At 46.5% G+C, this 24,562-nt stretch overlaps 1 protein-coding gene across 1 annotated transcript in view; it reads right to left on the reverse strand.

Moving 5' to 3' along the window:
- The window catches only part of AGBL1 (AGBL carboxypeptidase 1), a 356,531-nt gene that overhangs the window by 273,838 nt on the left and 58,131 nt on the right, over nt 1-24,562 (reverse strand). Inside the window, exons 8-15 of the mRNA XM_073304655.2 lie at nt 24,405-24,521; nt 22,729-23,327; nt 21,207-21,290; nt 19,486-19,572; nt 18,916-19,064; nt 14,832-14,919; nt 5,526-5,670; nt 2,315-2,468 (exon numbers count right to left, since the gene is read on the reverse strand). Of these exons, the coding sequence (XP_073160756.1) occupies nt 2,315-2,468; nt 5,526-5,670; nt 14,832-14,919; nt 18,916-19,064; nt 19,486-19,572; nt 21,207-21,290; nt 22,729-23,327; nt 24,405-24,521 (1,423 nt within the window). The remainder of the gene's footprint in view (nt 1-2,314; nt 2,469-5,525; nt 5,671-14,831; nt 14,920-18,915; nt 19,065-19,485; nt 19,573-21,206; nt 21,291-22,728; nt 23,328-24,404; nt 24,522-24,562) is intronic.

A 24,562-nucleotide genomic window follows, 5' to 3' on the forward strand; every position in this document is an offset into this window, starting at 1 on the left:
CCCCACCAAATCTATCCTTCCATACAGATGGTCCTATCCCTCCTAGCACCCTGCTATGTTTGTCCAGTGCACACTTGTGAAGCAATCTCTTTCTTCCCCACCCCCTGTGTCTCTAATAAAGAAAACAGAGAAGGCTTATAGGGTATTAAAGCAAGATCATGCCCAACAATTACACAGCTCTGAAAAACTGTATGTGATCTATGTTGTTGAAAAATCTCTCAGGAAAAAAAAATATATAAGGAGAAAACAAAAATTTGAAAGGCAAGCAAAACCACTAAGGCTTCTTGGAGACATGAATAGCCCAGAGCCCTAGAAAGGAAAAGAAAAGACCAAAGGCCATCAACAACTTCTAGTCATTCCTCCCTGGGTTGACTCCTCCCAGAATGCAGCTCCACATCACCTCCTGAGCCAGAACGTATGTTTGCAGGGTCTGCACCAAGCAATGGAAGTCATTCCCATGAAGTCTTCTCCCCTGGGTCTTGCAGGATTCAGCTCTTTATGCATTTGCTTTTGTTGGGCTGGGTTACTAGCATGGCAAAATAGTGGAAAATATTGGATTTTTAGCATCAGCCAAACTACTTCAGAGTAGGGAGGGCTTCTCACACAAGCCAAGTAGACTGAGGAACAACTGCTGACCAAAGCAACGCAAAGCAGCAAAACTTAAGCTCAGTGCCTCCCCAAGCCATTATTAACCAAGCTGCTTAAACGAAATAAACAAATACATGATAATTCAGGCTTGTCTGGAGGCAGCCCATGGCACAAAACACAGTATGGTGTTTTTCTGCTCTTTCATTAGATAAAACAAATATTTTCTATCACATAATACTGTCATTATTGTCATTCATACAGCGTGCTATATGTGCCCATGACATACAAAAAAAATGACTCAGTCTTGCGCCCACCATCCCTGCCCCAAACAGCTTCCAAATGAGTTCAGAGGATACTATTTTGACAGTTCAATTAGTTCATTACTAGAGTTCGGTGAGATTTTTCTGCCAAAATTTTTGAAGTGGAAAATGGCGATACTGAAATGCTTCGTGAATGTATGTCAATTTCATCAGATTGTTAATTTTGGGGGGAAAAAACAAAACAAAAATTCAGAAAAAAATCAGAACTGTTTGGTTTGACATTTTTGCAATGTTGTGACACTGGAAGGTGTTAATGGCCACCATCATGCATGTCCTTCAGCTGTAGACAATCACACATCTGTGCTAGATCACCCTTCATTCAGGCTAAATGGAAGCCACAATTAAATACTCCTTTATGTTGCAATAACTTGACACAACAGGAAGCCACCACCCAACGCATGAGGCCACATGGGAAAGCATGAGCAGAGGTAAACTGTATGGTTGGAGGGGTTTCCCTGAGACTGATTGCAAATGCAGGGACTATGAGATTGACAAGCTGTGTACATCTGTGTGTGAGAGTGGCAGAAAACAAGAGAAGAAGTCATGGGCATAGTCGAGAGAGGGAGCTGAAGGACAGAGTTGCCTGGGGACCAGGACTGGCTATAAAGGCAGGCTTGGAAACTGTGATCAAGGAAACTGACTGCTGTGTGTTTCTACTATGTTCAGGGAAACAGGACTTCATGTTCCTTCCCTGCAAATAAATCGGATTGCGCCAAATAAATACCTGACTCATACGGGGTCGTGGCTAATTGACTGAACCAAAGCAATAATAACAATCACTCTGTTATAAACTGGAACCAAAATGGAACCCATAACTTTCACCAGCCCTAGAAAGGGAAGAAAGCAGAAAGGCAAAATTCTCTTCTCCAATCCACATGGTAGTACTCGACGCTAATATTTCTGTGCTCCCTTTATGTACGGATCTAGTGTTGATGTCAGTGGGATTCCCACACATATACTACTGCAGACAGCTGATATGGTTCAAATTCAGAAACCAAAACCTCCATAGAATTGTATTGCTGGATATCTCAGTGATATAAAGATGTACATTTCCATTACACATTGCCTCCCCAAAAGATCCCAAAGCCATTTATGAAGTTCACAAATCTTACACGGGAATTCTTTCACCCACTGCAGCCACCTCTGTGGCGCAACATAGCAGCTTAAATATTTAATAGCACGAAGCATGCAAACACTACTCCATGGGTTAACAGTGAAAGTGAGGACAAATGCTGTGTCTAGCTGAATCTAAGGTGAGCATCTGTGGAGACAGAATGGAATGACGAGTTGGAATTTGGCCAAGGGAAGCGCGGTTTACATCCCTTTTTCTTATGAAAAGTGCCATATAATCTATGAGGCCCACAAGTAGCCAATACCTTAGTTGCGTATCTTAGGTAGGTACTTACGGAACTGCTCCAGGTCCTCACTACTTTTAGACTCTGGCACAGCAGTGATGGTGAGCAGTGGGCATGGGTTTCCTCCCAGAGTCTGGCACAGTGTCTGCTGTCTGTAGTAGACCTTCTTGGGGTTCCTGGTTTCTTCCAGGATGTCAAGGTGGGACTGAGAAGAAGCAAGGTACCAGCTTTACAAATGAGCTCATACTGTTTGAAAACTCATTATATTTCAGTCTCAGGCATTTAAACTGTGCCCTCACCTTACAATCTGGGTGGTCATTTCCTCTGTTATTAGCCACTCCTTTACCCTATTCTTTCGTCAGCCAGAACTACCTCCCTCAAGATGTTTGTTGTCAATGCCCTAATAGGTTCATTACAATATGGACACCTGTCCCACCAGGAACGTGGCTAAAACCCATCAACTCAGTTCACACAGGACACCCAGCAGCCACCAGATGGTAACAACTTTCTACCAACCTGGGCTAAATTTCAGCCAGTGACCTAGAGACAAAAGACTCCAAATCTTATCACCAGGCCTTAGATCAATCTGTTGATTCCACCCCAATCATCCAGTGTCTAGATGAACAAATACAGTTGGATACCTATGATGATCTACTTCATAAACCAATTTACTGTATAGAGTAAAAATGCAATTATTATACCTATTTAATTATCTTGCACAGATATAAAGGATTTGTTACAATCAATTTCTTATATGCTATGGTGACCAGTGCAACTTAGTGAAACCATTGCTACCATAGATAACACACAACAGACTGTTGCATTATAGCTTCACATGCAAACATTTAACAAAGCAATTTTTAAAAAATGAATTACTCATCAAGTACACTTGATTAGTACTGGTCAAAAAGCAATGCACTAGTGAGTGTATCCATTGAAAATAAATTCCTCTGTATATATGCTGTAAATATGTCTGCAATTATTAAAAATATATGATATTATTAGAAATGTTCTCAAATCACTAACTCCACATAAAAGTTTATCATCTTCCCAAATGACCTTGGATTACTAATCACATTTACTTTATTACTTGTCTGTAGGAAAAGACATATTTCACCCACAGACACATGCTCTAAAATAAAACCTACTGGTGCACCGACCTGAGTTAGAATTTGTTCGTCATGCAAATTACAGTAGTATAATAATCTTCCAAAGGGAAATGTGCAAGTCCCATCACTAACGTCATTTTAAATTAGCCTGGTCAAAGTTTCTCTGGAGAATATATTGCAGGCAGTAATCCTACTTTGGCCACCATCTGGACTTAATTATCAGCTCTTTTCCACCTCTAACACTCACTGTCCAAACCCTGATGTCCTTTACTCAGTTTTAATTCATTCAATCCTTGCTGAGGCAAAATTCTCATCGATTTCAAGGAGCATTTTACCTGAGTAAGCATGAGGAAGGAATGAGTAAGTACTTCAGGATTTAGCCCTGTGAATCTAAGAATAACAACATCCTTTCATTTGGATTCTATTCATCCAGGTGAGATACTCAGGGATTCCCACAGGGTACAAACTCTCAAAGCCTTGCATGCCCGCATACCAACAGAAGGAATCAATACATACTGAAATCATGACTAGGTACAGTACTTCAGTAATAAAGAGTTCAGTAGGCCTCACATCCCTCGGTCTCCCAGTCCCTTACTCTCCTGCTGGCTGCAGCACACACCTGCCTTTGCATTAACTGCTTAAGTATATGCCACGTACAACTTCTGGAGCTCTCTCTGCGTTCCACGTTAGCTCATGGAAGTAACTGGGTCCCATGGGCCTGGTGCAGATTGGCTTGCACGCATGTTTTGGACAGCCAGGGCTTGACCTGAGGGATCTCAGGTACTGAATCCAGCTTTTCTGAACATCTGTAGTGGGATGAGAAGCAGTCAACTAATGTGTTGTGGTTTGGAATGGGAATGAACCTAACATGGACTAACATTACCTAACATTACCACGCTGGGCTAGTCACACACAGTGACATGGCTTGTGTTACATAAGACAGGAGGTTTTGTTCTCCTTGATGTTCTCCTCCATTCTTGTGCAAGGGCAAAATGGTACATTTAATAAGGTTTGAGCTTTAGAAATAGTCAGCAAGGGGCCCAAAATAGCTTTGTCCATCCATCAATTGCCCATAGCAACAGGGATTGGGTAGAAGGCATTAATGGCAAGACAATTAAAGGGGGCTGACGAAAGGGGGGCAGAGGTAGCCTGAACACCCGGTATTTTCACTTTTGGAAAGGTTTCTCTCTCGTGCTTAATGAGGAAGTGATGTGCTGCCTGGGATCCTCCATTTTCCCCCTTTATTTTTCCCTTCTTTAGAAGCCTCACCCAGGGCTCCCCCACCAGTACGGTTCAAAAGGTGAGCTGGATACAGCTTTCCCCAGACCTCCCAACACCATTCACAAGCTGGCCAATGAAGGGCTCTAGGGAGCCACATGAGTGAATCTCTCCTGCCCCAGAGGAACATTAACATCCATTTCAACATAGCTTTGGGACAGTAAAGCCTTATGCTTTGGGTTGGTTTGTTTTTCCAGCTGGGAGCGTCTAACTGGAGCAGAGTGACAGCTGACAGAGTAAATCTGAAACAGGCCCTCCACCTCAGCATTGCATGGTGCAGCTCTGAAAATAGCAAGTCGTTACATGATGGCCGAAAAGGATTAGCCACATAGGAGAAGCAGTCAGTCTTTTCCTCCTAGCTTGCCATTAGCCCAGAGCAGCCCGCACTCTAAGGATGGGATGCTGGACATGTCTGGGTTGGCTGGTAAATACTAAAAAAAATATTGGCCTTTAATCGCAGCCTGCTCCATGCAGTTCATGCTCATGGCTATCCTTCAACTCCTTCCTGACCTCCAGAGAGGTCAGGGACCATTGTAGACAAGGCAATGAAAGCATTATGAAAAATAGCTAAAAGAAAAGGAGGACTTGTGGCACCTTAGAGACTAACCAATTTATTTGAGCACAAGCTACAGGCTGTAGCTCACGAAAGCTTATGCTCAAATAAATGTGTTAGTCTCTAAGGTGCCACAAGTCCTCCTTTTCTTTTTGCGGATACAGACTAACACGGCTGCTACTCTGAAACCTGAAAAATAGCTAGCATCCTGTGAGCAGTGCTACAAATGGCAGCATATGTGACATATCAAATACTACTCATAATCAAGACAGCTCCCCGCCCTTCTTCCCATCAGTCTCCTCCTGGGACAGGCCAACATTACCATCAGTGCAGAGTAAGTGTAGGGGTAATGGTAGGCCAGGTAGCAGACATCCTCCCCATGCGGGAACGTGACGGTGAAGGTGAGCGTGTAGTAGGATTTCCCTCGTGCGCCTCCCGCTGTGGCTGCCCTACGGCGGTAATGGTTTCTAGAGGAAGAGAAAGAGGGGGAATAGATTGCAATCAGCTTTTGGGTCCTCATCTTGTGTGCTTGTGCAAGAACTGAACCATCGGAGAACTCTCCGTCCCGAATGAGCTGGGGCAGAGCTCCAACCTCAACCGTGCATGGTGCAAACTCTAAGAGGGCCAAATTCAGATGCAACTGACCCAGCTCTGTGACAGACCAAATGCAGCTTGCAACACAGTGCCACTGAACAGTCTCCACCATACAGCTAAGGCCCATGTTACAGCAGGTAGGCTAAGAGGGTTAGTGCCAGAATGCACAGCTGGATTCAAGCAAGTTACTTGGAATTCAATGGTCAAAGCAGAACGGGGGGGAGCAGTGAGTCAGAGGCAGAGTGGCTGGTGGTAGCACTGGGCATAGTTTGCCCCTGCCAGTCCTGGGCCTCCGGGGCTGGGCTACCTTGTGGGAAGATAACAGTTCATCTAGTGTGGGGAGGTGGAGCCAGCAGGGGATGGGTGGATGGGAAGAGGCTGTCTAAGAATACTTGAAGATTTTGGAGGAATAGAAATTTTTGGGGTTAGGGTCCAGTCCGTGCACTGTAAGAAAGGCGGAACTGGAACAGCATATAAAAGGATAGGGGGAAAGTGAGGTGAAGGGACATGGGCAAAATATTCCATACACCATCAAAGGCACAACTTCGGATTGAGCAGAGAAGGGAGCTGGGATTGAGAGGAGTCAACACCTGGAAGCGGAGATGACCTCATACAGACTTGCATCTCATGGGCCAGCCAAATCACCCCCACCAGATCCCTCCCTTTCAGTAACAAGAGCACCCAAGTCTTCAAGATTCCACAAATCTCCCTTCACATATTCGGCACAACCTCCCATGCAGGGGATTAACTCTAATAATTAAAGTTGTGGCTTCTGGATGAGAAGGAACATTTTCCTGCAGCACAGATGAAGAGCCAATTCATGCACTTTAGAGAGAAATATCATGGCAAATTGCACCCAGAAGTATATTTCAAACAATATTTTTCCCACATTGCACCAATTATGCTGTTGCCAAACCTTCTGATTTTGAAGGACTGTGAGGCTTTTTGACAAATGTTATCATAATGTTGCATTAAAATGCAAAATACTGGAGGAGACCAAAAGATGCAATTTCAGCTCCTGAAATTTACAATGCCAGTTTATTTTTCTGTTGTTTTTTATTCAAAGGGGTGAAGAGAGGAGATAATTATTTTTCTCAAATCCTCCAGAATAATCAGCTCTTCGTCACAAGAAACATACAGCACAAGAGCACATTTCTTTTCAAAGCATATGAATTTAGTGGTTATGAACACGTGAGGTGAATGGCACTGGCTGGAGCAAGGAATCACACAGGCAGCATTCCTGCCTCCATGGCACAGTGAAAAGGCAATGATTTAATGCTCAGCTGACACCCAGATGTTTCTCTCTGCTATTTGCAAACAAAAAACAGGTAATACATCATTTTAAATATTAGAGTGAAATCCTGACTCAGTTCCAAGTCAGTGGATTTGATTTCAGTGGGGCCAGGATTTCATCCCCATTTTCTTAAAGATCAAGACAACAACATATCACCTTCTCTTCTGGTGAATCTGGATAATGGGGTCGGGCGGGGGGGGGGCGGTCAGGAGCCGTCTCTTGTGTGATTTATGTGGCTGGGACGTATCCTCCAGATCTCTATTCTATTCATTTTTACTTTCAGGGTCACAATAACCTCAGACTCAAGATGCTGTCACAAGCCCTGAAATTTTCTGAGACAGTCCTCAGACATCCCCCACAGGTCACTGGTGAGAGGTGAGATGGGTGTGACAGGTGGTTACTATCCAGTATTCTGTCTTACAGTTCTGCCAATGAATTTCCAGTCTGAACCTAATGCTCCAGTCCTGAGTTTCCCCTCTACCAGCTCCCAATGCAGCTCAGTCCTGACCAAAACTTCCTTTTGTATCATATTAGTCCATCACCACCGCACAGCTCTGACACTAGTGCAATCCTGGCATTCAGCTATTCCAGTTCTGACCTATTTCAAATCACTTCTCAAAACTCATCTCTACTGCAATGCCCACAGCAAACAACTTAGTTATAATGGCAAGTCTACAGGGCTAGTGACCCCCGGGGGTTTTATTCATCATTACTGATTCATAAAAAAAGTAACCTACACATGTAGCTAGCTGATACATCCCTGTGTTCCTATTACTGATAGTCATGACCTCCTGCACATCCACCTGTTATGTCCTGGCCTTATTTAGCTTGTAAATACTTCGGGGTTAGAACTGTCTTTCTCCGTATAATTGTCTAGCACCCAGCACAATCCTGAACACTGCTAGGATACAAACAATAAATAATAATCTTCCTAAATTATGCCCAAATGTGAAGTGATATTAGGATGGGTCACGTGACAAGTCCACTAAATATATTTTCACATTTGATCTGTCTGATCCCCAGACGTGGAAAAGATCACACATTCACGCACAGCAACCTCTGCTCTGGTCCCTGCTACCTCATTTATCCTCTCTTCCCAAAATGTGCCCAAAGCTCTGCACTCTTTCCAGAAGCTAACCAACCGGTTCTTAGAAAGGATATGCAAGACCCAGTGATGGCTTTATCAGCATGAAAGCTACATCTGCTGTGCCTTTGAGTCACTTTATAATAGTCAAATCATAACACTTGCTGCTGTCCTTCAAATATACTGTGTACCAGGCAGTTTACCTCTAACAGCAGCTACTGCAAGTTAATTAACAATTATAATAATACTTATCACTTACTGTGTAAAGCACTTGTCATGTTCAAAGCCCTTTGCCAACATTAGTTAATAAAACCTCACAAACTCCTTATCGGCTAATATTCCTTGGGAACCTACAAGGTCAATAAATCAGTATAATTATCCCCATTTTACAAGAAGGAACTGAGACAGCGAAGTGAAGAGACTTGCCCAAAGCCCCAGAGTGAGTCAGTAGCAGAGTTGAAATAAGAACTCAGGAGTTCAAAGGCTCCAAGCCAGGCAGCAGCGTGACTCACTCAAAGCCTTTTGACTCCCTCAACCACTTGCAGCATCTGACCAACAGCATTGCTGGCACTGGGAAAAGTGATAAATGGAATATGGAATATCAGCTTAGACTCAAGTAGCAGAGGAAAATGCATATATACCGTAACTTTAGGCCCACTGGAAATGGGGCCTAATATAAAGATGAAATATTTACCCTTTCTCTACTCTGTCCCTCCCCAAAGGACCCCCTTTGTCCTGCTACCTTTTAACCCTATTGAAATCTGACCTTGTTTTTCTCCCCCATGGACCGATTCTTAGGCTTCCAGTGTGGTAGGTGTATGAGACACACACTCTTTCAGCAAACGCAGGAAACAGAGGTTGCCTGAGTCTATATGGGGAGGGTATGGTGGAAAAAACAGTAACAAAAACCAAATATCAGGAGATGGTTGGTATTATTGGGTCTGGTAAATGGCGGCTGGACTGAACCCAATGCAGTGGAGTTCCCTTTCCAAGGACCAGACCCTCTGTGGGTGTTCTCATTTTTGAGTCTCTTCTCAGAATCTGTTGAAAGAAGCAGTGCCCCCCAGTGACTGAAATAGACCATTCTTGTGGTCAAACTGCTAGTAGGACCCATGCCCACTTACCACCGCATCAATGTCTTAACTCTGGCTAGCCAAGACCACCCTTAGGGCTGAAAGGGAAGATGCCATTCCATGGAATATTTAAGCATTGACTTCTCTCCTGGAAACTAACAAGACCCAGTAGCACTGACTGTGATGGCAACTTTTATAGTGTGAACACAAGGCCCCTGGAAAGACAGGTAAAACCCTCTCTCTGATATCACAAAGGCCCCCAAAACACCTATCAGATGGGAATGAATAAGTCATTAGTGACCCGGGCAGGATTCCAACTGGTGGGCTAGATACAAACCGCTTCATAGCCCATTACCAATCCTCTGAGGCATCCAACGCCCAGAAAAGTTGCGATTTAGACAAAGAGCTGAAAACAAACTCTGGAACTGAATGCCCAAGTGCATTCTCACCAATTCAGTATGCTGACATTTTCCTTAAATAATTTGCTGGAAAGGAATATTACTTTGTGTTTTAACATAAACAGCTGCCAAGAAGACAAGTGAATTAGACAATCTTATAATAACTGTGACTATTTATCATGGGCGTACCCTGGCACTTCACACAGGGAAGCAATAAAACAGAGCAGCCATGTCACGGAGATTCCTTTTGACAGCTGAGCTGCTAATATTCTCCATAACATAAAATCTCTCTCAAGAGATGTATGGGAAAGGTATATAATGGCAGAGCAGTGCTATGACATTCATCTTCATGACTGAGCTCTCCCATCTCCCCTCACCAGTGAAGATGAATGTCAGGAGAGATCGGCCAGCATGTATTACACAGACAACCCATGTATGCGCCTCTCCTCCCGCTGTCCTTCAGCTCAGAGGCTGCTTTAGATCTGAGCTGTGGAAAATGAGAAATGATGGGAATTTGTGGGTGAGTGGACATGTTAACATCTCTGTGTTTCCCCTTACTTATGCATTCAAGGTCTGGGGTCACAGCTAACCTTCCTCCAGGCAAGGAGAGTTGGATGAGGCTTCCTCCAGAACCCATTATCAGCCTCAGCAGAGCGTTGCGGGAGGATACAGGGCTCTTCCACCAAAACACACTGAGCATGCTGTCTTCATAGTGCTCCCATCTTCAACCGGCCTGGGGAGCCACAGACTCTGATTGCTCCTAGATGTAACTATTTGCTGCCTACAGACTGGTACACTATACACTCCAATGACTGGGGAGTTGCTCTGTCATTGGTGAGAGAACAAGAGGTGTGTGTTAACCTAGAAAGAACCACAGATTGATAGGTGGCAATATAAAAATATATTGACATATAACTGGATGTACAATTGAAAGACACCGCATACTCCACAACAAAACAATCCTATGCTAATGTCTCAACCGTATCCTGGTCCAGTATATGATTAAGAATTTAATTGCGCATTCATGGCTTAAATTTACCAGTCAGCTACTATTGAATCACCACACCGTAACTGCCTTGCTCATGACGTTAGGAGCCATTATATCGGAATCAGCATATAACCATTAAAAGAAAAGGAGGACTTGTGGCACCTTAGAGACTAACCAATTTATTTGAGCATAAGCTTTCGTGAGCTACAGCTCACTTTATCGGATGCATGATGATCCGATGAAGTGAGCTGTAGCTCACAAAAGCTTATGCTCAAATAAATTGGTTAGTCTCTAAGGTGCCACAAGTCCTCCTTTTCTTTTTGCAAATACAGACTAACACGGCTGTCACTCTGAAACCTGTCATATAACCATCATATAACCTGTCATATAACCATTATTATCTGCATCTGCTGGTGCCTATTCTGCCTGCACCCATGAGCCCACGCACAGAAGCCAAAGGCTACAGGCCTCGTGCAGCATCTAGTACAATGGGGCCCCACTCTTGGTTGGCCGTTAGTCACTACCATAGAAAACACGATTACCAATAAAAATGAAGGTACGTAGGGGCCAGCTGTCCAACTAGCACATAAGCTTCTGAGCTGAGCTGAAGGGATAGTCTCAGGAAGAGTAGAGGTTAGCGGGACCAGGGCCGGCTCTAGGTTTTTTGCTGCCCCAAGCTCAGGTGGGGCTGGGGCTCGCAGGCGGCACTGGAAGCAGAGGGAGTGATGTCCCCTTCTCCCAGCGCCTGCAGGGGCTTTACCCCCTCCCCCGCCCGGCCGCGCAGAGAAACCCTGATATAAGGGGTGGCACAAGGCAGCGCAGCAGCCAGAGCGCAGATGAGGCATTGCAGCCCCAGCTCCCCGTCAGGACTCGCCCTCTCCTCCCCAGGTTGTGGCTGGGCCTTGGCAGCTCAGCATCCCGGGGCTGGGGCTTCCCCTTCCCGCTGTGGCCAGGGGTGCGGCGCCCTCGCCCAGTCTAAGTGGCACAGCTCCGAGAGCGCAACTACCCTGGAAAAAAAGGATGACCGGAATGCCGCCCCTGGAAATGTGTCATCCCAAGCACATGCTTGCTTTGCTGGTGCCTAGAGTCAGTCCTGAGCTGGACAAAGATGAGTGCGGGGGCATTATTTGGGCAAGGTAAATGGTTATTTGAGCTGTTACTGACAAGGCACTCATTAGAGGCAAGAGAACCAGGATCCTTGACCCTCAAGCAAGCTTTATTCAGGGAGTTTGCGCTTGTTTTCACAGGGAACTGGAAGGTTTTTTTATTCCTGTCCTGACATAAGTTTCTCTTTGTTTCTCCTGCAAGGCGGTAACATCGCACTAAATGCACCCAGCAATGTTTGGATTGACTGTGATGTCGTGCATGCAAGTGAGAACAATGTTGTTTAACCTTCTAGGCCAAATGTACAAACACTAGCAAAAAGCAAAACAAAACCCAGTTTATTTTGCAAGGAGAAATGCATTCAGTCTACTTAGGGTTCCACAAGCCCCTAAACCGCATGACCATGTGGGGATGAGACTGCCCTTTACTGTGACACATGTGGTCCATTAAAGGGAGTGAAATGGAATACAGGCTAATCTGAACAAGTGGAACTTAATTAAATCCCGTGCACTGCTCTGACCATGTGCCTGAATTCCTTCCAGCCTAACTCCATGCATTCCTGGTTTCCAATCAATAAAAGTCCCTCCAGGGAACATGGGCCCTCTTCCTCCAGTTCCACTGATCATGATACATCTTCCCTATTTTACAAACATTTTAATATAAACATTAAAACCAATAATTGATGCCCCAACCCCCACCCCATGTCCCTTTGTCCAGAGGTTGCTATAGGTTGCCAGTTTCAGTTGGACGTACTCCTGGGGGTTTCATCACATGACATGATCTTTAATTCAAGTTTAATCTTTAATTCCTGGAGACCCCGGGACAATCCTGGAGGGTTGGCAACCCTAGGTTGCTAGCCCATAGCAGAGTTGGAATCTTATCTTTACCACAGACTCAGCCGGTTACATAGTCTTTAAGATCATTTAGTCTCCTCAACGGATGACCACAAAGGGAGTAACCTATCTCTGTCTCCCTCTCTAGAGAACCATCTCTCTGTGGAGTCTCCTTCCTTCCTGTGGGGTTGGCCTCTGGATGGTTCTCTGTCTCTCCATTCTGTGACTCTCTCTCTCTCTGTAGGTTCTATCTAGATTTTGTGTCTGCTCGCTCATTAAGTGTCTCCTGAGCCTTCAGATAACTTCTTTCTTGCAGTCACCTCATATGTGCTGGATGCCAGTGCAGCCCTCATTACACCTTTAGTCTACTCCATCTGGAGACTCTCTAAAGCAGAGGTGGGCAAACTGTGGCCCGCGGGACCATCCTGCCTGTCCCTGAGCTCCTGGCCCAGGAGGCTGGCCCCCGGCCCCTCCTCCGCTGTCCCTCTCCCCCACAGCCTCAGCTCACTGTGCCACCAGCGTAATGCTCTGGGCAGCGGGGCTGCGAGCTTCTGGGGCAGCGCAGGGTGCAGAGCCCGGCCTGACCAGCTGCTCTGTGCTGTGCAGTAAGGCTGCCTTTCCTAGTGCAGCCACGCTGCCAGCCACTGGTGCTCCAGGCAGCGCGGTAAGGGGGCAGGGAGCAGGGGGGGTTGGAGAGAGGGCAGGTGAGTTTGCGGTGGTGGTCAGGGGCCAGGGGTATGGCTAGGGGGTGGGGCGGTCAGAGGGCAGGGAACAGGGGGGTTGAATAGGGGCAGGGATCCCAGGGGGCAGTCAGGAAGGATGGGAGGGGATTGGATGGGGCAGCGGGGGGGCAGTCAGGGGCAGGGCTTCCGGGGACGGTCAGGGGACAGGGAGAAGGGGTGGTTGCACGGGGCAGGAGTTCGGGGGGGGGGGGCAGTCATGAAGGAGAGGGGGGGTTGGATGGGGCAGCGGGGGGCACTTGGGAGCGGGGGGCCTGGGGGCAGTCAGGGGACAGAGAGCGGGGGGGTGGATGGGGCAGGGGTCCCTGGGGGCCATCAGAGAACAGGGTGAGTTGGATGGGGCAGGAGTCCGGGCGTGCCATCAGGGGGCGAGAAGCAGGGGGGTCAGATAGGGCATGGGGGCCGGGCCATGCCTGGCTGTTTGGGGAGGCACAGCCTCCCCTAACCGACCCTTCATACAATATCAGAAACCCGATGAGGCCCTCAGGCCAAAAGGTTTGCCCACCCCTGCTCTAAAGGCTGGATCTTCACAGGAGTACCTGTCTTCAAGGCCGGTAGGTCCTTGGCTTACCTGTTGTAATCTAGTGCCTACTTTCTCTGATCCTTGGCCCTGTTTTTTCTACCAGTGAAGCAGAGTGTAAAGGCAATGCCACAGACGCAGTGAGCATGGCTCAAGGTGCAGACGTGTCTGCCACCTTCAGGTAGAACTCCAAATTCGTAGGTTAAGTGAGCAAAGCCGCTCCCTGCTCAGGCCTTCACTGTGTGCCTTTGGGATCATTTTCATGTGTCATCCTATTCTGGGAAAACTAATTTCCCTCTCATGCCAACACAGCACCGGGTGGTCGCTAGAATCAGGATTGGCAGGCACAACTCGTGCAGATTTAGAAAGGGTCTGTACTTGCCCAAGACAGGACTGAGTTTCATCCCTACAGTACATTAATTTCTGGAGAAAATGTGGCAGTGATGGGAGAAGCAGAGCAGGGCACTCTGCCCTCTGTGCCGACCACCACTCCAAAACACCCAGATGAATTTATCTGAAATCACAGCTCACCCTTTGGCAAGAAGAATGGGTGACTAAAACTCTGTTAACCCTTTGTGGGCTGCATTCAATTTGGCGCACCAATGATACGAGTTGGGGATGGAAAAGAAAAACAGGTAGGCTGCCCAATCCATCTCTCTGCCAATCACTGGAGCACGACCTTTAAACTATGTGGGTACCACTCCTTTGTGCTTCTGTGTACACACGAAGAGGGCTTCATGTTATCACCCCTCCTCCCTTCTCCATTCCCACTATACTCCAGAAGAGAGAATTCTGCATGTACCCTCTCTCTCCCCTGCATGCCAAATAACAGGGTCTCGCTCACATTCAATCCCTGCTGTCAGAAGTGCAGAATGTAGCAGGCTGGCATAAATTTATTGTGTGAGAGAAACAGGGCACTGGCAGTTGAAGGTTAATGACATGAATACGTTTAGCAGGAGGTGAAGGGAAGCCAAAAGGAATGCACCAATGAAACACTTACTTGTAGTAACAGATATCAGAGCCCACCCGAATCCAGTGAGGCTTGCCTTGGAGAGCTTCCTTCACCGAATACATGACCGGCTGCATGCCTACATAAAACAAAAGCAGTTTCAGGTGACATGACTTCCTTTGCATGAGTGTGCATGCTCTTTGCAGCTCTTTTACCAAAAGCAAATACACTTTTCCCCCATCCCATACTTGATTTCAGAGCAGCCAACTCTCTATAGAAAACTATGGAGAGAGGAAGCCAGCTACCAGGAAATGAGTAGAAAATGCATCAGCTCCACTGGCTTTTCCAAGGCGTGAGATTCCAAGCAACTCTGCTTATGCAGGGACTGAGGAAGGGAAAGAGGACGAAAAGAAGAACATAAGAATCAGTACACTGGACAGACCAATGGCCTGGTTAGACAAGTATCCTGTCCTCTGTCCCACTGAAATACATCAATAGTCGATCTAATCATCTGGAAACCCACCTCCTGCCATAATGGAAGCAACCAATGGGCCGTGCATCTAGTCCAGGGATTGGCAACCTTTGGCACACGGCCCATCAGGGAAAGCTGCTGGTGGGCCGTGACGGTTTGTTTACCTACTGCATCCACAGGTTCGGCAGATTGCAGCTCCCACTGGCTACAGTTCACTATTCTAGGCCGATGGGGGCTGCAGGAAGCGGCAGCTAGCACATCCCTCAGCCCGCGCCGCTTCCTGCAACCCCCCATTGGCCTGGAACGGTGAACCGCAGGCAATGGGAGCTGTGATCGGCCAAACTTGTGGATGCTGTAGGTAAACAAACAGTCCCGGCCTGCCAGTGGCTTTTCCTGCTTGGCCATGTGCAAAAGGTTGCCAATCCCTGATCTAGTCCAATACTTTTTGCTAACCTCAACTAATATTGGATGCTTCATACAAAGGTATTAAACCTCCCGTAAGAACATACAGAGCTGGGTGCCCTAAAAATGCTTGTAACAATAATATCCCTCATTGGGCTGTATGATACCATGGGGGGCAACTTCTTCCTGACCTGCACCACATTATCACCTTATGCCCTGAAAAGAAACTATGCAAACATTATCCATAGTTGCATGAGTCCAGCTCCTTTGCGGAAAGATTCTTGTATATAATTCCTTTGCTCTACGTGGGTCCTCCCTTCCACACTTAGGGCAAGCTTCTTGTCCTCATCTTTGACAATCTCCATAGTGCCTTCCCCATCCATTTCTTTCCCTTCCTCTCTTCCTGCTGCCTTTGTCTCCTTCATCCAGTCCAATTTACTGCCTTTCTCTAGGCTGCTTATTACATCCAGCCCACGATGCCTATGTGTGTTAATATCTAAGATTATATGATACTCCTTGGTGTCATTAATGCTGGGGGTTTATTTGCGTCACACAAAAAAAGGGTTATATCATCACAGCATTTTGCCTCCTCACTTTGGATTTCTTTGGTGTAACTCATCAGCACTTAAACAGCCGTGGAGTACATCTCTGAGCATACACAGGATTGTCCCATACCTCAACAGGAAGGTAACATGGAAAGAAACTTCAAATACAAACTCAATCATATCTCGGATTAACCTTTCAATTTTTGCTTCATGTGTCCACATGGGAGCGGGAACTATTTTTATAGTGGGGGTGCTGAGAGCCATTGAACCAAATGGTAAACCCTGGATATAATGGAAACCACCTCAAGCCAGGGGGTGCAGCAGCACCCCCAGCACCCCTAGTTCCAACACCTATGTGTATCCATACAGTACTTCTGCATGGACCAGGTAATGGAGGGGATGCCATGATGCATCATGGGAGATATATACCTATCCAGGAGACTGGCCTTTCAGAGACAATGAGGACATGAGGTACCAGAACTACAATTCCCATGAAGCAACACAGCATCACAGCAGGACACAGTCTAATGTCAAACTTCCTCAAATCCAAACTTTTCAATTCATTTAGACAAACCAAAACATTTTGTTTCCGTTTTCTCAATGGAAAAGTCTAGTTTTCAGCCACGCTGTTCAGTTTTTTGACAAAAATTCAACATTTTCTGTGGGGAAAGAAATCCATTTTCTGATCAGCTCTGCTGCTGACTACAACTGCTCCTTGAGACGTTCTTTCACTGATATGAAAATTACACAGCACCATCTACCTGACAGGGAGACCAGAAGGACAGCCACAGTACACAGCCAACCCATGGTATAGCACATTGTCACCCATGCCACTTTTGCACAGGCGCAGGACTTGAAACTTCCAGCTCAGTGGGGTGAATAGTAGCACTGGTCAGTGCCTGGAGCAGCAAGTAGCATATTTTCTCCTATGCAGGAGTCAATGTCATGCATGCTGCTGACAATGCTATGGGCCTCACTCCATCCAGATAGCTAAGAGCTTCAATGCATCAGAAGTAATGGACAAGAATTTCCCCAACAGTCAATCACACACACAGTGACCACAGACCACACAATAGCTGGCCCTGGGGCTAGCCTCCTAACACAGGATATTATTTTCACATTTTTCTTCCAAATATAATTTTAATTGCACATTTTTAAATTTGATTCCTGTCCACTGAAAGCTCACAAAAGTGAGGGGCTAATAAGTGCTGGCTATGATCAGAGAAGCAGATGCCGGAGAACTTTCCATCAGTAAGGACCTGAGTCTACCCTACTGAAGCTACCCCATAGGCTATACCATTGAGAGATACTCTATAGGTTTCAAGAGGTACCATATCAGCCTCTGACATCCCCTTTGCCACTCCTCCTCAGTGCACTTCACTCTCAGGCCATTGAGAGAATTGCCCAGTCATGCCGAACAGTTTGGTGATTCAGGAAAGTGGAATAGCACGACAATACAAATTCATTTTCATTTGTGATCTATTTCAGAACAGCTGCACCACTGTAGCACATTAATGAAGATGCTCTACACCAACAGGAAAGCTCTCCTGTCAGCGGGAGAAGCTCTGGTCATTATAGGTCGGTATAACTATGTCCCTCAGGGGTGTGCATTTTTCACACCTCTGAGCTACGTAGTTATAGCAAAGTAACTCTGTAGCATAGACTTGCCCTAAGTCCCTTTGCTATTTGTTATGGGTACACTGCTCCTGAGGTAGTTCCCTTGTTGATTTGTGCAGATGCATCCACAAGGCTACAGAGGGAAGTAGTGTTTGACACTGGGCACTTATTAAACATTCTGGGCCAGATCCTCAGCTGGTGTAAATTAACATACCTTCATGGAAAGCAATAGTTGGTGCTAATGCCAAACTATGCCAGCTGAGGATTTGACACACAGTCTGTATGTAAAAGAAACAATTTCTCTTCTAAAATGGGCATTGAAAGCTCTGATTTGCCTGCCTGTTTTATGGCATCACATCCTTCCTCCTGAACAACAGACTGCAACTGGAGCTTAAAAATAGAGACAGAATCTCTTATTATTAAATGTTGGCAGAAACCTCAGAAAGTCTGGACGTGGATTTTAATTTCTCAATAAGCCTCCTAAACTGTGGATGCTTATTTGAAGATTAGCCAAATTTATTCAAACCTTATGAGATTTCTCCACTTCTGCACCACTCATTCAGCCCAAATAGATCCTCCTCCTTTCCCCCACAGTCCCACTTTTAAATATCCCAGTCTCCAAACTCCTGCTCTTCAATTCCAAATCCCTCTTCCCATCCCTAAGTGCCCTTAAGGAGACAGAGAGAACTCCTTTGGAGGCTTTGTAGTTGCCCCTTCTTGCTGATTTCAAAGCAGCTGCTGTGCACCAAAGAGCTACCCCATTCAGCTCTAATTCAGAAGGTGGACCTAGCAGTAGAGGATGAGATGATAGGAGACCTTAGCTGCTAGGAAATTGGTAGCAGGAGTTGAGGGTGGGAATGGAACCCATATTAATTATGCAGCTGGGAAGGAGAGAAAGGAAGAGGAGTAAGACAGTATTAGACCCTGAAAGCCCCCAGCTTCACACCCCTTCTCCATGGTTCAGAAGGCACCCCGTGACTAAGTAAGTAACCCATGACTTATGGGACTCTAACAGACTCAAGTAGGTTTAAGCCTCCATGGAATCAATAGCATAGCCCTGTGCATGGGAGGGAACTCCAGCCCACCCAAAGGCTCATACCGTAATTAAACTGGCTGTTGACCTTCTCGCAGTTGATGATGTTAAAGCGGTAGGGAACGGCTGGCTTCATGGCACTGACCTCGAAGTAAAACCACTGGTGGTGCTGGACACTGTTCACATCGCTGTTCAGAATCAAATCATACTCAAATCTGGAGAGCAAGGTGTGAGATGGTGTCACCGAGGGCCAGGCAAAATGACAGGATGGGATGTAATGAACCCACGGCTGCAGTTGCTTCATACAAACACTACAGCTGTTAGCCACTTGCAACAATGGGAGCGGGTGCCACTGAGATCACCAGTGGCAGGGGGAGCCAGAGGATGCCATCAAAGCCAATACTAGCCAAGCGTGCAATCGCACTCGTGTCCTACCCTAGCACAGCGTCATGTCTTTCCCTCCGCGCCTTGGTTTCTCACTTCCTTTAACTTCACACTGCCTAATACCTCTGACTCATAAGCTCTGCTCCCCTTGCTGACTGTTCTAAAGTCCACAGTGCTTCATCTTTTCACACAGCAGACATTACAAGTGTGACAAGATAGGACACAGCCACTGCTGGGATCTAAGCTACTTACTTGCGCACTTGGGTGGCTTTGCGAAGGTTTCCTGATTCAAATTTAGAGTAGAATCTCAGGCAGTCTGGAGCATCTGTGCTTGAGGGGCTGCAGCAAAACACAGAAATATATCTTCTACCAAAAATTACCTTAAGGAGCAGTAACCGCGCCGATATAATTTACATAGAGATTTAGACTTACAAACAGAAGACATTTGAGAGCAGCTGTGGCCCAGTCATCCAGCTCAAAGCACCCGCCTGTATGGGGTAATTCTAAATCCCACTTTCTCCCACATCTTGATTTTCCTATCTCCAGCAACAGATCCATACACTCCTCAATCTCAATTACGTTCTTTGCTCCAATCACCTTCCCCATTAACTTATTCCACAGGTTTATTATCCTTTGCGTGAAGCGGCTCTGCCCAAGTTCTCCATTTACTCCTCCCATTTTTACCTTATGCCCCCCTAAATTTTGGAGCCTTTAAAATTATCTTGAGCAATCTTAAAATTCTCTCTCCTTCTTCTTCAAACCTCCACCAGGTCACCTCAAACTCTCCTGATCCTGTGTTCCTAAGAGGACAATCTCAGACCCATTAACTTTTTCCTCAGAATTTACTTCCTTCGGATTTGAGATCCTCTCCATTGCCCTGTGCTGCCTCTTCTCAAGGGCAATAATGATTTGCCAGAAAATGGTGCCCAGCCTCGTTCAGAGTACCCAAGATGGGTGTCTCAGCTGCCTTACTGCACAGCATCATGGTACCACCCTTTTAGTTTTAGGTTCCATTGCTCTGCTAAAACCACCCAGTATCTGGTTTGCTTTTCCTACTGCCACTGTGCACTGGGCTGGTGGTTTCAGGGACTCTTCCTCAATAGCCTGCAGATCCTTTCCCTGAGCCACATGCTGAGAGACAGCTTGTGAAGGGGTGTTTACCTCACACTTGCCCCAAAAAGGTTACTGTGACTAGAAAAGGGGGCTAATTAACCCAACAAGTGACAGCTGAGGGGAATCAGGTGGCTAACTAATCCCCTGAGGGAGGGAGCCCAGCCCAGGGGGAACAAGCTGGGCTGGGATTTATAAACACAGGAAATTGGAAGCTGAGGGGGTTGCTGAGAAATACTTTGCTGTCATTCCCTGGGAGGAGTGTTTGGAGACTGCAGAAACATAGCTTGTAGTTGCTCCCTGGGAGGAGGGAATGGTGACAAACCTTGGGGGAGGTGGAGCGCCAGATGGTAAGGAAAGGGCTCAGGGAAAGGCAGCAAGGTCCAAGAGGGAGCAGACCTTGACTGCTGGCTAGAGGGCCCCTGAACCCAGAGCAGAGGGCGAGCCCAGGTTCCCCTGCCAGCCACTGAGGCAGTGAATGGGAAGACTTTGGTACTCTAGAATGGGAAAATCCATATTGTAGCCTGGCTGGAGGGCTGAGTCATGAAGAGGCAGCGGCAGCTCACTGAGCGAGAGAAGAGCTGATGCAGACCCAGAGAAAGAGGCGGAGAGACAGCATGCAACTGAAAGAAGGGGCATCAACCTCGCAAAGCTAGTCCCCAGAACAGCCATGAGGAGGCGCCATCCTGGCTGTGAGTGGTACACCCCATCACACAACCTTGTTCCTTACACTGGATCCTATCTACCAGGCTAATGTTTTGTACATTTGTCTAAATTGAATCAAATGCTGGCCTAGTCACCTAACCTATTACTGATAGTAACAGTAGCGCCCTCAGTAACAGTACACTACAAGGAATACCTACCTGCGCCCATCTAAATCAAAGACAACTCTGTCTATCACCTCACTTGGCTGGATTAGACGAGAAACATCCTCAAATATTTTGGCCCTGGAAAAGAAAAACTAATTGTGAGTCTGTCTGTAGACACATACCGCTGTCTTGGAGGATCCTTGCTGAGGAAGCGAACTGAGGCTTATGATATTCTTTCCAAGGGGTTAGGGAGAAGGGGGATTCCTGTGCAGAATTAAACACCTGTATTAACTAAACAAAAATATCCCTTAGCACTTTATGCAGTTCACCAGTTTGGCTTTTGCATGTCTGTCATGACTGGAAGACACCTTTAGAGTTAAATGACTTGTCATTCACATTTTGTAGGATTTATCCCCATTTCTTCTCATTCAGTCTCAGTGAATGAGTCACGTAAACCTAGCAATGGAGAATTTGTCACAATGGATCAGACTATTGGTCTATCTATTACAGACTCCTACCTCCATCAGTGGATAATGAGCCCATCTCCCCTCCCCCCCCCCCCCGGTAACGACCTGTTGTACGATGCCATATGTGTTCTCAAAATTTCCTTCCTGACCTTTGCAGCAATCAGCATAAACACTGAAGCATGACACAATTATCCCTGTCTTAGCTCTATGGTTATGTGTGTCATTATGGTCATAAAAGCAGGGCTCTCAGAACATTAGTGCAGGAAATAGGTGAGAAAATGATGGCCTCTGTGAATAAGATTCCTGGCATTTAGCTGCTACGGAAAGTGTTCCCATCTCTATAGAGCACAGACGTTCAAAAAAACTCAGAAACTTGTGTCTTTGGTAAATGCCACGTTATTAGTATCGTTCAGTCCTAGAGCTTAGTTCAAGAGACAGCAGAATCACCCAGCCTGTTTGGGGTCTGGTAAGCATTACTTGTGCTACTAAGAATAAATGCCCTCTAAAGGAATTGCAGAGGGATATGCATGGGGCAGGAGGGGAAAGGTAGCCCTGAGAAGAATCCCCTCTCCCAACACAGTTCCCCCCACACTCCAACACACAATTTATCCTCCTCAGTTGAACAATGTAAATGAGGTGAGATCATTAATGCTAATTGCCAGGTGCACAATGCCTTCCATGGGAGGATCCCAACACACTTCACAAATATTTAATTCCTTTAGCAGGGGAGGCAGAGAAGTATTTATTCACCTTTACTTTCCAGATAAGGAAAGTGGAGAGGTGACATGACTTGGCCACTGGCAGAGGCAGGAATTAGGCTTCCTAACTCCCCATCTGTGCCAAGAACATCTTAGATGCCAGTGTCTTCAACCTCAAGAGAAAAATCTGAATAGTATAAGCCTATAGCTCAGTTTTCCTTCTTGTGATAATCCATTGTGTGGGTCTCTGCAAGGACTGCAGAGACCAATGAAACTTGATACAGAAGTGATGATCAACACCCATCAAAAGCCAGGCAATAAGACATGAGAGTCCCCAATACTACAAGACGTGAGTCCCTATTTGCCCAGCTGTGGAGAGCTACCTGTGGGATGACAATAAAGCAGAATCACCTTTGAACTCCATATTTCCGCTCCAGCATGGACTGGCAATAAGGAGGGGGCTGGTGGCCCCAGAAATCAGGGAACGCCAAGACCCTGTAGTCCGGAATGGACTTGGTGCTTCCAGCCCTGGCCATGTAGAAGTGGGGGCTGTGGAATGGGATATCCCCTTGGTGTCTCTCCAGAAGCTTTGTCGCTATGTTTGAGGCTCCCACTCCTCCCATGGGGCTGGGACCTAAGCAGCTCGCACAGTGAGTGTGAAATGTTTGTGTGTCCCAGGAGGCTTCTTTTAGGGGAGGATGCAGAGTGGGTGCATGGCTCCTGCATGGATCTTCTCTTTCACAAAGGGTATCTGCATCTCGGACTGATTCTCCCATTGCTTGATTTTCAAAGGCTGGAGCCCCAGTGCATTTCTCCTTCTTTGCCCAGCTCTGCACTGGAGTCTTGAAAGCTGTTTCCTCTGGCTCTGGACCCATGGCACTTTGGTCCCTGTGTCTGCAATGCTGCTGCTTCATGAAAGCAGCATTCGGAATGACTCGGGGGTGAGTGCCTGGCAGGCTCCTAGGCATATCCTCAAAGTCCTTCTCATCTTCAGACCCTGTTTCCAGCTCCTTTAGATTTAAAGAATAAAAGAAAGGAAAGAAATAAAGACAGATGGTGTCTCCTTCCAGAAGGAAATAGAGGAAAGAAATGGGAAAATATTTAATTTACAGGCCTCTCAAAGTCTGCTCGCCTCAGTGACCCAGAGAGATAGAAACCCACAACCCACCTGCCAGCATTCCTATTCCTGCAAGCGATCTCTCATCGGCTCCCAGAAGCTAAACAAAGTCAGGCTGGATCAGCTGCTGGGTGGGTAAGCTCCAAGCAAAACCTGGAGCATTACAGGAAATTGCATGAGGCAAAGTGATGTGCTTCTCTTTGAACTGATGCTCCAGCATGATGCAATGGGGCCAGTCTGCCAAGCAAAGTTCCACCCTTCCTAAATACAGGACTGCAGTGTTAATCCAAGTTCCTGGCCACTTGCAGTCATCACAAATACCACAGCATTTTGTATGATAGGAGATGCATGAAGCCTGGTGTCTTGTTTAAATCTGAATAATTATATTCTGCCTTCCTACATTCCTCCGCCTCCAATACTGAGTACAATATTCTTCTTCACTTCCTGTCCCAAACTGTTAAATGGCTGGTTTGATCTACCCCAGAACTGTCTGCATTTTAAGCAGTGACAGTGTACGCTTCCCCATCACTGTGCTCCAACCCTGACCTTGACTGACCACCTCTGGGGTAGACAAGCCATTTTAATCTCCGTGTTCCATTTGGTTCTCGGCATCTCTGTTGAACCTGCCAACAAGGGTACAACGTAATCTCCATTCGTGGATGTGGGTTTTTTCTCACGTGGGTATTTAATTATTTATCCACTGGGCCCCCATCAACCGAGACCCAGCCTTTTTGCTAAATGCCACCAGACAGCTCTCCGATGTTAACACCTTTTACCCACTACCAGCTGGGGCTGCACTCAACCCAACAAGCTCCAGGTGCGTCTACGTTTTGGATCCTCCGATACCTTGAGTCACCCAGTGCTCCCCTTTGCAGTACGTCCGTCTGCCCACCTCCTCTCAGTCAGCATCCCCAGTACTGCACATCCCTACCTGCGTTCACAGATAAAGGAAGTCACAATATTATCCTACCTGGAAAGCAAGGGAAAGTTCAGGACACATTGCCTCATACTGCTCAAGCTCCTCCTCTGGCCTGTCAAGACCTGGCTTTGAGCTCAGTTTGTTCACATCTGTCTCCAAATCATCATCCTTCAAAAGTCAAAGTAGGAAAACAAATAAATTAAAGGTGC

Source organism: Lepidochelys kempii, chromosome 10 (assembly GCF_965140285.1).
Source record: "Lepidochelys kempii isolate rLepKem1 chromosome 10, rLepKem1.hap1, whole genome shotgun sequence".
Classification (NCBI taxonomy): Eukaryota; Metazoa; Chordata; order Testudines; family Cheloniidae; genus Lepidochelys; species Lepidochelys kempii.